Source organism: Leuciscus leuciscus (assembly GCF_965113295.1).
Source record: "Leuciscus leuciscus genome assembly, chromosome: 7".
NCBI classification, from domain to species: Eukaryota; Metazoa; Chordata; class Actinopteri; order Cypriniformes; family Leuciscidae; genus Leuciscus; species Leuciscus leuciscus.
Genome location: NC_138731.1, coordinates 14,378,483 through 14,395,553, shown reverse-complemented (window position 1 = coordinate 14,395,553; position 17,071 = coordinate 14,378,483). Strand labels below are relative to the sequence as shown.

Here is a 17,071-nt window from a genome sequence, read left to right as displayed (position 1 = left end):
TACTTATCACAAGGTTTGAGAACTAGTCATATGTCTAGTTTCACTTCCCTTAATTGTTATTTATACACACACACACAAAACTCAAAGTCACAAGTTTTCCCCCAAAGAGTTTGGAAACATTTAAAAGCATATGAATGTCGTTCCTGCAAGAAACACAAATGATAGTTGATTAATTAAAGTTGATTAATTAAAAATATCCATCACACTTCAATGGGGTACAACCAGAAAACAACGGTTTGAAGGTCCAAATTGCAGTTTCAATGCAGCTTCAAAGGGCTCTACGACCCCAGCCGAGGAATAAGGGTCTTATTTAGGCAAACCATCGGTCATTTTCTAAAAAGATAAAAATAAAAATGTATATACTTTCTAACAACAAATGCTCGTCTTGCACTCTCTCTGTGATGCGCCACGCATTACGTAATCACTTTGAAAGGTCACGCGTGACATAGGCGGAAGTACCAACCTTGTGTTAAGAAGAGAACATGCAAAGACATAGACTGAATCTGAAATCGTCCCCTAATTTACAAAAAACAATAATAACAACGATGTCGGACGATTTTGAAGTTGGAGTAGAAAATGAGATGGAGTTTTTCGCCCTATACTACCTTTTTGAACCGGAACACGCTTGACCTTTCAACGTGATTGCGTAATGCATGGCGCATCGCAGTGCTAGTGCAAGACAAGCATTTGTGGTTAAAAAGTATATATATATATATATATATATATATATATATATATAATTATTATTATATTTTTTTTAATGGCTGATTGTTACGGTAGATTAGACCCTTATGCCTCAGCTGGGATCGTGTAGAGCCCTTTTAAGCTGCATTGAAATTGAAATTTGGACCTTCAAACCGCTGGACCCCATTGAAGTACACTATATGTACCCTTAAAAATCTTAATTTCTTTTCGACTGAAAACAGAAAGACATTTTGGATGACGTGGGGGTGAGTAAATGATCAGGAAATTTTTATTCTGAAGTGAACTAATCCTAACTAAAACAAATGGAAGCGTATTGTAAAGTGTTACTGCATTTTTATTTTATACTGTACATTGCAACAAGTTAAATTAAGGTGGAGGACACCAAGGATGTAAACCTACTTTTAAAGGCTGCCCTCTTTTATTTCTTCAAGCTTCTCAAAATTGTAGGTCATCGTAAAGTGATCATGTTACTTTAGAAGACTTTGATTACAGTGTTTCTTGATTGCTATCATTAAATTCATGAAACAATTCACCATTTTCTCACAACTATAAACTCAATCCCAGATCTACATACCTTTTTGTACAAACCTCAAACTGTCAAATCAAAATCAAATATTTTAGTCAAAAATATATTCTCTTTTGTCAGAATCAAACTTTGGCCTCAGATAACACACAAAACATCCAAATACACAGATTACTTTCCTGCCCAGTGAACACTAGAGAGATAAATGTATCATAACACTGTAACAAAAACCAGATTCAGGAATAATTTTGCAGCTCATTGTCTATTACAGTTGTAGATTTAGAAATCATGCTTTTCCCCTTTTGTTGTTTAATTCACAGGACCAGAGACCAGTTATTTTGCCAAGAGTTCTCTTATTTATTTTATCATATTATATAAGACATAGGAGAGAGTGACAATGGACCAAACAAAGGTCTTCATTCAAGCATCTCTGTCATCTCTGTCCTCTGGACAAAGAGGTTCGGTCTTATATGCTACTGACCAAAAAAAAAAAAAAAAAAAACTTCATTACCAGAGGAGCATATGGTTTCTATTAACATTTGATGTATATCCCATGCTATGCTTTGGTGAAACTCCATACACTGCATAAGCATTCCATGTCTCTAACTCTTCAGCACAAACTCTCTCACTTTGGGACAAGCTAGACTGCATGAACTTGTCCCAAAGTCTCTCTCACACACATGTATTCAAGAACACTATGATTCACAAAATACAATGATTACAAATGATTATGAATAAAAATAAAAAGTAATACTAAAAACAATATTAGATGATGCAATTTTAGTCTTCAGTCCCTCCACTCGAACTATGGCTGTTAGTTCCACACCATCAGGTGGCCAACCTATTGAAGTGATAGTGAGGAGGAGAATAGCAGACCCATAAATAGACATAAAGAACAGAAGAATAGAAACAGAAAAAAAGCAAAAAACAAATAAAGAACCCCAACCCATGTTATGTTCCTGCATACTATGTGTCATTTAACGTCTATGTGAATGCATTTAAAATGAACCCCAATCATCTAAGAAAATAAAAAAACGAATAATACTTCTCCAGTGCCTGGACTTGTTAAGTGCCGGAGCACGATGAGGGGTCGGCCGTATCGCCGGCGATACCAGCTCGCTTTTTTTATCAGTTCAAAAGAGATTAATTTTGCTCTGTTGACTTTGATATTACAAACAAGTTTCATACATCAATCGATTCTGTTAAATGTGTATTATTTTTGTGTATACTCACAATAAAAACAAAGTGTTGTGCTTTTTGCCAAATAAAGAAAAATAAACATGATGCGAGTTCTGCCTTCTCTCTGTCAGTTAAGTCCATTCTGAAACGCGTCCGAAAATTAACTGTAACTCAGCGAATACTCAGTCAAACAGGCATACAGACGCACAGGCATGAAGCTTGAATTCTCTTCTTTTAAATGAAGTAATTTATATAAAAAACAAATATTCTCAGCTTGTGAAATCTGTATTAAAAGAGAGCGATTCCAGTCGAGCTCATTAGCGCTCATTCAAATGTAATGTGACCACGCCCCGGAGAGCGCGCGAATTCTGAGAACCATTTCAGATCTGTGAAACGCCCACATCAGCTGTAAACACAGCGCGCCGCGAGTGAGGCATAATATAGCCTACCTAATAATCCTGGAGAAAAGTTTCCTCAGAACAGTGCTGATATGAGGTAATAGATCCCGCTGAGGAGTGAGGTAGGCTAAGTTATCTTTTCTCAAGTGTTAATGTGGAATAAATAACGTTATGGAATAACGTTAGTGTAGGCCTATGTAAACCGCAAAAAGATGAATCGCGTTTCTATAATATGAATCGCGTGTCTGTGTGTGAAAGAATAAACCGCTTTAATCAACTAAAATGCTTTGCTATAGCCTACTGAGATGAGTAAAAACCGACTGAAATATGTTGAAATAAAATGTCTTTGTATAAGCAACGTATTAAACTGCAAATTAATATTTATATGCCCTAATATTTCATAAAAACAACGTTACAGTCAGGCGAAATATGAAAGACAACATTTTGTTGACTAGATTTGGGTACAGTTTTTACTGTAGAATATACTGCCACATCAATAAGCTTTTGTTTAGCAATTTCTGCTCATATGTTCTATATATATATATATATATATATATATATATACACACACTACCGGTCAAAAGTTTTAGATCGGTACGATTTTTTATGTTTTTAAAAGAAGTCTCTTCTGCTCACCAAGGCTGCATTTATTTGATTAAAAATACAAACAAAAACAGTCATATTGTGAAATATTATTACAATTTAAATCAGCTGTTTTCTATGTGAATATATAGTAAAATGTAATTTATTCCTGTGATCAAAGCTGAATTTTCAGCATCATTACTCCAGTCTTCAGTGTCACATGATCCTTCAGAAATCATTCTAATATGATGATTTGAGGATCAAGAAACATTTATGGTTATTATCAGTGTTGAAAACAGTTTTTTACAATTTTATTTCATGATGCTATGATGAATAGAAAGTTCAAAAGAACAGCATTTATCTGAAATAGAAAGCTTTTGTAACATTAAACACTACCATTCAAAAGTTTGGAGTCAGTAAGAATTTTAATTTTATTTTTGGGGGAAATAAATAAAATAAATCAATACTTTTATTCATCAAGGATGAGTTAAACTGATCAAAAGTTACAGTAAAGACATTTATAATGTTAGAAAATATTCTATTTTAAATAAATGCTGTTCTTTTGAACTTTCTATTCATCAAAGAATTTTGAAAAAAAATTGTACACAACTGTTTTCAACATTGAAAATAATAATGAATGTTTTTTGAGCATCAAATCATCATATCAGAATGATTCAGCTTTGATCACAGGAATAAATTACACTTTAAAATATATTAAAATAGAAAACAGTCATTTTAAATTGTCATAATATTGTTACTGTTTTGTTTTATTGTTTTCTATCAAATAAATGCAGCCTTGGTGAGCAGAAGAGACTTCTTTTAAAAACATAAAAAATCTTACCAATCTAAAACTTTTGACCAGTAGTGTGTATATATATATCATCAACTAAAGATAAAAGTAAAAATAAAGTCATCAACTAAGATGTTAGCTGTTCCAATGTTGGCTATATTCAAACTAATGAATACATACAGTATGATAAAATGTAGGGCTATAATCATTTTTTTTACAAAGAAAGAGTACACTTGAAATATTGTTGAAATTGTAATTATTGTTGTAATTGTAACCTTTTTAATAAAATAGCAAAACATATTTACAAGATAGATGTAAGAAAAATCTTAAATGGTCAATATAAGTCTTCTTCTAAATATATCTTTTGTCCTTGCATTCATTCTTGGCTCAGTCAAGGTCACACCTGAATGAATGGCTCATTATGCAGAGTCATTACGCATAATGGGTGGGACATTGTATTCTCAGGTGTAAACCACTCCTCCTTCACGCCCCCCTCGCATATTGGCTTTCCAAGCAAAACCTGTTTTACACAATTTAAATCAATGTATTGTTTTATTGTGAACGATAAAGCAAGACTATTTTCACATAATTTTGAAGCCAGAACTCGAAGCGACAACATCCATTAGTCAAAAGTCTTATTGACGCATATTTAGTATGAGTTTTGTGGTCTTATTTCAGCAACTTTCATTTTTATTTTTTTCAATAACCACGCATAAACATTATTCTCTTAAAAAAACAAACATCTACATACATTTTCCTCACATATTATGGTAGCCCTGTTTGTGCTATATAGAGTGAATTTACACCTTTGCCATTAACATGTTTATAAATAACTGAAAAAAGCACAAATGTCAGGGCATGTCAAAACATCCCAAGGGCCCCAAAAACACATCAGACCCCAGAGGGTTAACTCCTCCAGTTCCTGGCCAAAATAATAAACATTGATGTTAAAGGATCCTATCCCTTGGGGTTGAAAATCAGTAAGCGAGTGTTAAATGTTTGTGAGGTTGTGTTTTGTAAGTAGTGTAGTGTGTATAAAATCTCCTAATTCGAACTTTAATTCCCATTCTCGGTTCTAACCATATGTCTCATGTATCGAGAATAATTTACAGCCATTCTCTAATCAATGTCAATGGACTTGATTCCTGAAATGGAAGCAGAAAAAATAATTAATCATCACTCCTTTTCTCAATCTTTAAAGCTAATGGATGAACAGTGCTCAATCTCAGGCCATAAGCCATCATCATTTTGTTCATTCATTAAGCAAGTTTTAACTTGTGACCAATGATACCATCTATCTGTTCCTACACCTTTCACTTTAAGGCAAACACTTGTTTCAGTTGTTGAGAGTATCTCATATGGTCCCGCCCACCTAGGCTCTAATCCTTTCCTAGCAACACGTTTGACCATAACAAAACTGCCTAACTCGGGAATGTGTGGGATGTCAGTAGTGGTGTGTTTTTCATCCCATTGCTGTTGAGCCTCTTGCACTTTCTTATTATTGTCTTTGGTAGCTTTGTCCAGCATTGTGAGATAGTATCGTAACTTCTCTTGGAACAAAGTAGAATCCCCTCCAGTTCCCGCAGGTGGCGGAGCATCAGGAGGTAGAACCATTGCTCTTCCAGTCATCAGTTCGAAAGGGGTTAGTCCTGTTACTCTGTTTGGAGTTGCTCTCAAGTTCCACAGAATAGCAGGTAATAACTTATGCCAACCTTGGCCAGTCTGCAGAATGGCTTTGGTAAGAGCTGTTTTCAGCGATCGGTTCATGCTCTCAACCATTCCTGAACTTTCTGGCCGATATAGGATGTGTAATTTCTGTTTTATCCCCATCAATTTCATTGGTTCCTTCATCAGTTTTCCAGTGAAGTGAGTTCCATTGTCAGAATCAAGTTCATATGGAAGACCCCAGCGAGGAAAAACTTCTTCCACCATTACTCGTGCTGCCGCTTCAGCAGTGCAAGTTTTCGTAGGGAATGCTTCCACCCACCTAGTAAATCTGTCCATGATTACTAGAATGTATTGGTACCCTCCACTGGTCCCATGAAATCGATTTGGATGTGTGTCCATGGACCTGTTGGTCTGGGTGCATGTGGCATTTGCACCTTTACAGATATTCCCACATTTGCTTTCATGCAGATCAAGCATCTCCTACATCAATGTCTCTCATAATCCGTGGCCACCACCATGTCTCGCTGATTTGAGCTTTCATTTATTTTGCTCCAGCATGCACTTTTCCATGATACAGCTGCATTAGTTCTCTTCTTGTTCCAATAGACATCACCATTTGTCCTGTTGGAATTTTCCAGATACCTTGATCATTGTTCTTTCTCTTCATCTGTCTCCGTTTGAGATGACAGAAGATGGACCTCAGGATTATCTTTGCTGTTTTCCTATACCAGGGTAACAGGAGTAAGTTCTCTAGCTGCTATATCTGCTGCCGTGTTTCCTTGACTTTCTTTGGACTTGTCAGATTGATGTGATTTTACTTTGATCACGGCTGCTTTGGGTAAGCTGTTATCAAGCAACGAATTATGGAAGCATGTTGTATTATGCTCCCACTGCTAGTGATAAGTCCACGTCTTTTCCACAGGGCAAGGTTTATCCCTTAGGACCACGCCAAAAGCATAACGACTATCTGTGTAGATGTTAACTCGATCTCCTTCTGATAGTTCAAGAGCTTCCGTAAGCACCATGAGCTCATCTAATTGTGCTGAAAAATGCCCAAAAAAAAGCTCCTTTCTTCACAACAATTCCATCAGCTTCCACTACAGCCCATCCAGTATGTCGCTTTCCATCAACATAGTAACTGGATCCATCGACCCATAACTCTTTGGCTACGTTCACACTGCAGGGCTTAATGCTCAATTCCGATTTTTTGAAAAAATTCGATTTTTTTGCAAGGCCGTTCACATTTCCAATTAAATGCGACCTTTTGTGATCTCCTGTGTGAACGTGAAATGACCCAGAAGTGACCCGCAGAAGAGTACTCAACGGTCAACGACGTCACTTGTTGTTTGCGGAAGTAGCTAAACTTTAACTGTGATTCTCTCTCTCACACACACACACGAGCGCGCGCAGCGACCGTTACACAAGAGCCAGACAGCAGTCGCAGACCTATCTAATATCAGATTCAGCACAAATAAGTTAACATAACGTATATATAATGGCCGTGGGCTTTTTTTTATTTTTTTTTATTAACGGGCTCGTCGAGGTCGACCCGTTCGGCAGATTTACCTCAGCTCGACGAATATGCAGTCCGTTTTCAAACCGACGACTACTTCAACGCAGAATTATGACGTTTTTCGCGTATCAATGACGTGCAGGTCGGATACATGCGACCTGGCCGTTCAGACTGAAGTCGCATTTCAAAAGATCGGATATGTATCGGATTTGGGACCACATACCCAAGTGGCCTGGGTCGCATTTGAAAAGATCGGACCTGTGTCGTTCAGACAGCCATGAAAAGATCAGATACAGGTCGCATAGGGGCAAAAAAATCGGAATTGGGTCGTTTCAGCCTGCAGTGTGAACGTAGCCTTAGTCTGGATTTTCAAGAGGGATTGGATTAACAGGACCAAGACTTTCTTCTTCTACTTCTTTTTCACACTAGTGTGGTATTCCCTCATGAGGTTCCAGCATCATTGTTGCAGGGTTAAGGGATATGTCTCTGATGATTTCCACTCTCAAATCCTTGTTCAACAAAGTTGCTTCAAATTTTGCTCTCCTCGCGTCAGTGATAGTCTTGATGTTTGTGTTGTTCAGCAACGTCACTATACTGTGTGGAGTGTGCAGTATGATAATTTGTGCTCCTATCAGATTTTCCACAGCATCCACTGCCCATGTGGTACCATCGAGAGCTTGTATACATCGTGGTTGACCAATCTAATGTTGCTTTTCCATTACCAGTACCAGCTCAACTCGACTTGACTCAACTCGCCTCGTCTCGGCTCGGCTCGGCTCGCTTTTCGCTCCGTTTTCCATTGCAGATAGTACCTCCACAATAGTACCTGGTCGTCATAGCGACGCCACAGGAAACTGCCGTGACTTAATCTTCTACGCGACACACACCCGCTACCCACACACACAGGACAATGGAGGAAATCGAGTGTATGCTGTTTTTGGATGTTTTTGTTTTTGCTGGTTTTTATTCAGGATACTCCGTCTGGCGTGTGCAATGATGACGCAGTGAATAGTGACGATTCTCTCTGACCAATCAGCAGTCTGCCGTGTTTTCATGTCAGATTTTAGTATCACCTCAGCTCGCTCAGAACCTCGCCGGAGGTGATACGAAAAAAAGTACCTGGAAGCAGGTACAGGTACAACTTTTACACAGTGGAAAACCAAACAAAGGTGAGTCGAGTCGAGGCGAGCTGGTACTGTGTAGTGGAAAACCGCCAATAGTGACAGGAATCATTGTGGAAAAGTATCCAACTGGTCTGTACCAATCACCTGGTTTTTGACACAGTACTGCTAAGTAGGTCTCATCTCCTCCCCTGGTCCACAAATGAAATTTCAACCGTCCATCAGGAAGTCCCAAGGCTGGGGCTGAAGTCAGTTTATCTACATAGAAGTAAATGCTTCCTCAGCTTCCGGTGTCTAGTCTATCTGTTCCACTCCAGGCTTTCCTCCTTTGTACAGGTCTATGAGAGGGCCAGTGACTGGCAAAATCAGTTACATACTGACGACAATAGTTATAAAGTCCCATCACCTTCCGTATTCCTGTAACTGTTAGAGGTTTTGGAAGTTGCCTTAATGCCTCTACGCGCTCTGTTGTCATTCTCCTTCCCTCGACAGATATTTCTTGCCCCAAGTAGATAACCTTGGTTTTGGCCAGCTGTGCTTTGTCGGGGTTGACTTTGAATCCTCCTTTCCTAAGGGCTTGTAGGACAACATTCAGAGCAAATATGTGGCTGTTTATTCGTCTGGGCTTGCAATCAACAAGTCATCAACATATTGGAGGCAAACACTTCCTGAACTCTCAATTTCCGCTTTTTGCTCAGTTAAGAACTCCAAAGCTCTATGAAATACCACAGGAGAAAGATTAAAACCTTGTGCAAGTCTGTTCCAAACACCCTGTTTTGCGCCCACTGTGAAGGCAAATTTCTCTTGAGATATTTCGTCAATAGGTATAGGCCAGAATGCCAACAGTACATCTAGTACCATAAAAATTCTTGCATTTCCTGGAATATCATTCAGAATGGTGGCAGGATTGGCCACAATAGGACGCGGATTTGGTGTTACACTGTTAAGTCTTGTGTAATCAATGGTTAATCTCCATGAGTTATCCGATTTCTTGACAGGCCAGACAGGACTATTGGTGGTAAATTAAGTTTGTCTGATGATCCCTTCAGCTTCCAAGTGTGCCACTAGCTCTTCCACGGCTTGTCTTGCTTCAGGTCGGATGGGGTATTGTTTATGAGGGGCATGTATCGGTCCCTCAATAACAACAGGGTCAATGTTGGCTTTGCCACAATCCAATTTGTGTTTAGCCCAAACATCTGGATATAAACTGCACAGAAGACCCCACACACCGTCTTTTCCCCAGTCTCTGATGATTGGTTTTGCTGCACCAACAGAACTTATATTATAAGTTCATATATGTGCGATCTTCATGTGGTAAAGATTAATGTGGAGTCTGGTGTTTCGGTTAGTTACGATTAGTTCCTAATTAGAAACACAATCTAAATGTAATCATCATTCTAAAAAGTAAGTGAAGTTCACCGGAGCGCTGAAAAGATATACACACATTACACCTTCGCCCATGCCATTGGAAACCGTTGTTGGACCAACAGGTGGTCCTTACAAAATCATAAAAATTATGCATTTATATCAAACTAAGTGTTGTAGAATAACCATCAGTAGAGCAGTGATGTGTGAACTAGGTTTGGTGGCAGTACAGTGAAGTTATTGAATATTTTTCATAATATAAAATGTCCCTTCAGACTTGTCTCTTAGCCGCCTGCTCATAGAGACCAATTTATATTCTAAACCTCTTTTTGAAGAAAATTGGGTTGTAGCTCGCTGTCTATGTTACTATGATTGGAAATAGGTTTCATTTGTGTTTTAACAATGTTTAGCTCACAAGTCAATGATCCGAGAATTTCGAATCTGTGAATATATTGCCAACTTTACTGAACTCCTTGAACTAAGCACTGACCGCATTTTTTTATATTCCAAGTCCAAGTTCAAACTCTATGAACCGCTCCATTGTTAACATACGGAGCTGTCTGAAACACTGTCAGCGGGACAATAAACATGAAGTGTTTGTCCGAGCTCACAACAAGTTTTGCAAGAGAACGCAAAAGTCTTGCGAGGGAACGCAAATATCTTTTCTAGAGAACGCAAAGTTTCACAGGGGAATGCAAAAGATTTTTTTTTTTCTCCCATCCCAAATTTCTTCTACCACCATGTGTCATCCGTATTATAAAGTGTTATAAAGTATACAGAGATAAATTATTTATAAATCACTTGCAAACTATATAGTTATTCATAGTTCATAGTTAATATATTAATAGATTATATACAAACAGTGAGTTCTTCATTTATATGTAATTAACAAATTATTGTTTAATTAGCCCATATATAAAGAGTTAGATAATGCTTTGTTAACAACTCATTAACCATAACTTGTTCTCACTTTAGATTAGGTCATGGAAAATTGGAAAATGTCATTAATTAAGTGCTTTAAACCAATGAAATACATACAAGTACTCATATTGTTAAAAATACATCAGTATGATTAGGGGTAGGTTTAGGGGATAGAATTGACAGTTTGTATAAAAATCATTATTTCTATGGAAAGTCCCTATAAAACATGGTTAACCAAGTGTGTGTGTCTGTGTGTGTGCTTGAGTATGTGCTTAATGTATTTGTAAAAATGTTTATACTAATGTAATTAATGTCCAATAAAGACCGGATTAAAGCACCTAATTTATTTATTATGTTTTTCTGATTTTACGTGAGGGCTATTTATGGTAAATAAGTTGTTAACAATGCGTTATCTAGGCCTAAGTCTTTACATATGAGCTAATTAAACAATATCACTTTGTTAATTACAGAGACAATGAATGAAGAATGAAGAACTCACTATTTGTAAATAGTCAATTATTGTATTAACTACAGCTTATAAACTATTAATTAACTATAAACTAATAGTTTGCAGTTATATTTATAAGTGCTTTGTGTCACGGGTGTGTGGTGCGGGTTGAAGGAGACTCAAAGTCCAAAAGCTTCAATATAAATGATTTACTTAAATCTTACTCAAAGGTACATACAGGCAGGATGACAGGCAGGATAATACACACTATGAACTAAGTAGAACCGACAAGGACTGACTGAACAGAGGGAAACTAAATACAGATACCAAAGAACACTAACGAGGTGAGGACAGGTGACACAGATGATGAAGACGATGAACAGGTGTGTAAAGAGGGAGTGAGTTCAGGTGTGAAGACACGAGGGATGCTGGGAAGTGTAGTGCAGACAGGACGATGACAGACGGTGAATGTGACATTACTCCCCCCTCCCGCAAGGCGCGACCCGCGCCGAAGACGGCAGCATACGGGAGGGGGGGTGGGCATCCTGGAGTCCGTGACGGGAAGGTGGAACAGGTTCAGAAGTACGGACTCCAGGATGGTGGGAGGACAGACAGAGGAGGAGGTGATCAAGACGGTGCAGACAGAACAGGGGACCAAGGAGGTGCAGGCAGAGCAGGGTACCATGGCGGTGAGGACCCTACAGGTGACCATGGCTGTGCGGACCCTTCGGGTGGCCATGGCGGTGCGGACCCTTCGGGCGGCCATGGCGGTGCGGACCCTTCGGGCGGCCATGACGGTGCGGACCCTTCGGGTGGCCATGGCGGTGCGGACCCTTCGGGCGGCCATGGCGGTGCGGACCCTTCGGGCGGCCACGGCGGAGAAGACCCTTCGGGTGGCCACGGCGGTGAGGACCCTTCAGGTGGCCACGGCGGAGAAGACCCTTCGGGTGGCCCTTCGGGTGGCCACGGCGGAGAAGACCCTTCGGGTGGCCACGGCGGTGAGGACCCTTCAGGTGGCCACGGCGGAGAAGACCCTTCGGGTGGCCATGGCGGAGAGGACCTCTCAGGCGACCACGGCGGAGAGGACCCTTCAGGTGGCCGTGGTCCCTCGAGTGGCCAGGACGGAGCCCTTTGGCCCCCCCCCAAAAAAATACTTGGGGAAAGTCCCGGGTACCAGTGAGGGATGATTAAAACCAGTCTCTGACCGGGCTGATGGGGACCGTGAAGAGGGCTCGGTGCTGGGCAGCGATGAGGGCTCGGTGCTGGGCAGCGATGAGGGCTCGGTGCTGGGCAGCGATGAGGGCTCGGTGCTGGGCAGATCCAGCGATGAGGGCTCGGTGCTGGGCAGATCCAGCGATGAGGGCTTTGTGCTGGGCAGAACCAGCGGTGAGGGCTTTGTGCTGGGCAGAACCAGCGGTGAGGGCTTTGTGCTGGGCAGATCCAGCGGTGAAGGCCTTGTGCTGGGCAGGACCAGCGGTGAAGGCGTTGTGCTGGGCAGGACCAGCGGTGAAGGCTCGGTGCTGGACGGGACCAGCGGTGAAGGCTCGGTGCTGGACGTGACCAGCGGTGAAGGCTCGGTGCTGGACGGGACCAGCGGCGAAGAGGGCTCTGAGCTGGACGGGACCAGCGGCGAAGAGGGCTCTGAGCTGGACGGGACCAGCGGCGAAGAGGGCTCTGAGCTGGACGGGACCAGCGGCGAAGAGGGCTCTGTGCTGGACGGGACCAGCGGTGAAGAGGGCTCTGTGCTGGACGGAACCAGCGGCGAAGAGGGCTCTGAGCTGGGCTGAACCAGCGGCGAAGAGGGCTCTGAGCTGGGCGGAACCAGCGGCGAAGAGGGCTCTGAGCTGGACGGAACCAGCGGCGAAGAGGGCTCTGAGCTGGGCGGAACCAGCGGCGAAGAGGGCTCTGTGCTGGACGGGACCAGCGGTGAAGGCTCTGTGCTGGACGGGACCAGCGGTGAAGGCTCGGTGCTGGACGGGACCAGCGGTGAAGGCTCGGTGCTGGACGGGACCAGCGGCGAAGAGGGCTCTGAGCTGGACGGGAACAGCGGTGAAGAAAGCTCTGTGCTGGACAGAACCAGCGGAGAAGAAGGCTCTGTGCTGGATGTGACCAGCGGTGAAGAGGACTTTGCGGGTAGGACGCTCACTGTCTCAGGCGCGGCGGGCATGACGCTCACAGTCTCAGGGGCGGCGGGCACGACGCATACTGCCTTGGTCTCGGCAGATTTGACGTGAAGTGCGAACTCGGCTGGACTGGCGTGAAGTGCAGGCTCGGCGGGACTGACGTGAAGTGTAGGCTCGACTGGACTGGCGTGAAGTACAGGGTTGGGTGGCGTTCTGGACCGGGGCGCAACACTCTCCAGACACCGGATTACCGTCTCCTTCCAACTCAGTCCGGTGGTGTCTGGGAGGTTGAGAGGACGATGGAAAGTGGCCCCGATCCAGAACAGGTTGCTGAGGGTTTCGTCCTTCAAAGAGCTTATGAGGGCGAGCTGCCAAAACTTAGTGGAGAAACTACGGAGATCTTGGTCCTCCTGAGCCAGAAGGATGAAACTGAGGTGTTCATCCATTACTTGGTCGGTTCTTCTGTCACGGGTGTGTGGTGCGGGTTGAAGGAGACTCAAAGTCCAAAAGCTTCAATATAAATGATTTACTTAAATCTTACTCAAAGGTACATACAGGCAGGATGACAGGCAGGATAACACACACTATGAACTAAGTAGAACCGACAAGGACTGACTGAACAGAGGGAAACTAAATACAGATACCAAAGAACACTAACGAGGTGAGGACAGATGACACAGATGATGAAGACGATGAACAGGTGTGTAAAGAGGGAGTGAGTTCAGGTGTGAAGACACGAGGGATGCTGGGAAGTGTAGTGCAGACAGGACGATGACAGACGGTGAATGTGACACTTTGTTACTGTATACTTATTATTGTCATGGAATGGAAGAGTACAGACAAGGTAATATCCAAATAAAGTTTATTAAAGTATTGGAAGGGAAGCAAACAGGTAAGTAACTGGAGAGAAGATAGTTGACGTGAAACTGGCTGTGAAATGACCGTTCTTATCTGTTGCAGGCAGATTGAAGAAGTGACTGCCACCCCTCTAGATACGCCCCTGCTGTAATGCGTTCAAGACCTGCCTGTATCTACTTTACCTGTGCGTTTTCTGAAAAATAATTTAACCTTTGAACAGGGTTTTTAACTTGCGGCAGGACATGTGCAGTTGTTCCGCAGCTTCCGGCGCAGCGGCGGAAGCGATTTTTTGCCTATACTATTTCAATGAGTGCTGTCAGCATGGTTTTTACACTGCTGCTTGCAAGATCTTCCAAGGATTATGGTGAATGATGTCAATCAAATGTTTTGGGGTTGGCAAAACATTTTCTGATAAGGATCAGGTGACAGGAGAAATCAGCATGAGGGCGAGTCAGAGAAGCCACATGAGAATAGGCAGGCAAAACTAGAAAACTGAGGGATGAATATATACATATTTTAAAATTAAGCTTCTATTAATTTCTATATTTATGTAGAATATTTACAGCAACTTCAGGATGAGAACCTCTTCAGGAGCAGTGACATCAGGCTGGCACAAGATTGAGATCGGAATCATCACGGGCTGTACTATCTCCGTAATTCTGTTCTCCCTGGCCATGAATATGCTCAGAAAGTCTGCTGAACCAGAGTGTAGAGGGCCCAAGACGAAGTCAGCTCAACGCCAGCCACCGATAAGAGCATTTATGGACGACCTCACAGTCACCACTGAGTCTGTCCCAGGCTGCCGGTGGATTCTAAAGGGTCTTGAAAAGCTAATGGAGTGGGCACGGATGCGTTTCAAACCAGCCAAGTCAAGATCAATGGTGCTGAGAAGAGGAAAGGTGGATGACAGTTTCAGGTTTAGCGTTGCAGGGGCAACAATACCGACTGTCACTGAGAAGCCTGTAAAGAGCTTAGGCAAGGTGTTTGACAGCACCCTGAGGGACACAGCATCCATCCAGTCAACCTGCACTGAGCTGGACAGATGGCTGAAGTCAGTGGACCGGTCTGGATTGCCAGGGAAGTTCAAAGCTTGGCTATACCAGCATGGCATTCTTCCCAGGATCCTGTGGCCGCTCCTCGTCTATGAAGTGCCAATCTCGACTGTGGAAACCTTAGAGAGGAAGGTCAGCAGCCACCTTAGAAAATGGCTGGGGCTTCCTAAAAGTCTAAGCAGCATCGCACTCTATGGGCACCGCAACAAACTGCAACTGCCACTCAAGTCCTTGGAAGAGGAATTCAAGGTAACAAGAGCCAGGGAAGTGTTGCAATATAGAGACTCAAGTGATCCAAAGGTGGCAAAGGCTGGGATCGAAGTGAGGACTGGTCGTAAGTGGAAGGCTGAGGGGGCTGTTCAACAAGCAGAGGCAAGATTGCATCACAACAGACTGGTGGGAGTGGTAACAAGAGGCAGGGCTGGACTGGGTTCCTTTTCAACTCCCCACATTGACACCACCAAAGGTAAGGAAAGGCGTCGCCTAGTCCAGGAGGAGGTGAGAGCAGTGGTCGAGGAGGAGAGAACCTGCAGGACAGTGGGAATGAGGCAACAGGGTGCCTGGATACGATGGGAGAACGCGATCGAGAGGAAGGTGACATGGGCGGAGCTGTGGAAGGCAGAGCCGCAGCGGATCAAGTTTCTTAACCAGGCGGTATATGATGTGCTTCCCAGCCCATCAAACCTTCACATATGGGGCAAAGTGGAGTCACCAACATGTCCACTGTGCTCCAGGCGTGGAACCCTAGAGCACATTCTGAGCTGTTGCTCAAAGGCACTGGGAGAGGGAAGGTACAGGTGGAGACATGACCAGGTCCTGAAGGCCATCACTGAAGCCATTGCTGCAGGTGTCGAGTGGGCCAAGTGCTCGCGCCCATCCAAACAAGCCATCACCTTCATCAGAGCTGGCGAGCAGCTAAGACCAGCTGCAAAAACATCTGCAGGCCTCCTGGCCACGGCGAGGGATTGGCAGCTGTTGGTGGACCTGGAGCAGCAACTCAAGTTCCCCAACCACATTGTGACTACCACCTTAAGACCAGATGTTGTTCTCTTGTCTGATTCCACCAAGCAAGTGGTTCTGTTGGAGCTAACAGTCCCTTGGGAAGATCGCCTGGAAGAGGCCTTTGAAAGGAAGCTTGCCAAGTATGAGGGACTGGTCAGCGAGTGTCGACAGGCCGGATGGAGAGCAAGGTGTCTCCCAATAGAGGTCGGATGCAGGGGCTTTGCAGCCCGATCCCTGTTCAGAGCCTTCAGTCTGTTAGGCATCGATGGAGTGAGGAGGAGAAGAGCCATCCACAATACCACCGAAGCGGCAGAAAAAGCCTCAAGATGGCTATGGCTTAAGAGAGGAGAGCTATGGGGGCAAAGTAGCTAGATTAGCCAACTGGACACAAGCTGGGGTCTGATCAGCCTCAGCTGGGTCACCTGGATGAGGGTGTATGATGTTGAAAGACCCGAAACACCCAATGATTCCAGGAACATCACTGAAGATGTGTCCAGTAGCATCAGTAGATGTATTTGTACAGATAGAAATGCAGGCATGATGAGTCTATTCAGTAGAAAAGATCATTCATTTATTATTTTGTCATTGTTTAATTATGTTTAGAGATTGTGTTAAAGGACTCCAAACCCTGTCATTCTGTCCCAGTGTAACTGTTCCTTTGTTGCTGGCACAGCACTGTGTAACCTCACTACTGCACTACTGTACCAGACAGTACACTCTAAGCTTAGCTGGCACAAACCCAGAACAATGGTAAGTTTAAGTGAATTTTCCAAGAATTTTAAGAAATAAATGATTAATGGTTACCCCAGTGATTTCCAATCAT

At 43.0% G+C, this 17,071-nt stretch overlaps 2 protein-coding genes across 2 annotated transcripts in view; both read left to right on the top strand.

Moving 5' to 3' along the window:
• Nucleotides 1-17,071, top strand: part of LOC309503462 (uncharacterized protein) — a 118,037-nt gene that overhangs the window by 40,765 nt on the left and 60,201 nt on the right. The window lies entirely within an intron of this gene.
• LOC309502557 (uncharacterized protein) lies at nucleotides 11,413-14,313 on the top strand (the record flags this gene model as incomplete). The annotated part of the gene is made up of 3 exons (XM_082174960.1): nucleotides 11,413-12,133; nucleotides 12,227-12,383; nucleotides 14,297-14,313. Exons 1-3 carry the CDS (start codon nucleotides 11,810-11,812, stop codon nucleotides 14,311-14,313), a joined length of 498 nt encoding a protein of 165 aa, XP_082031086.1. The 5' UTR covers nucleotides 11,413-11,809.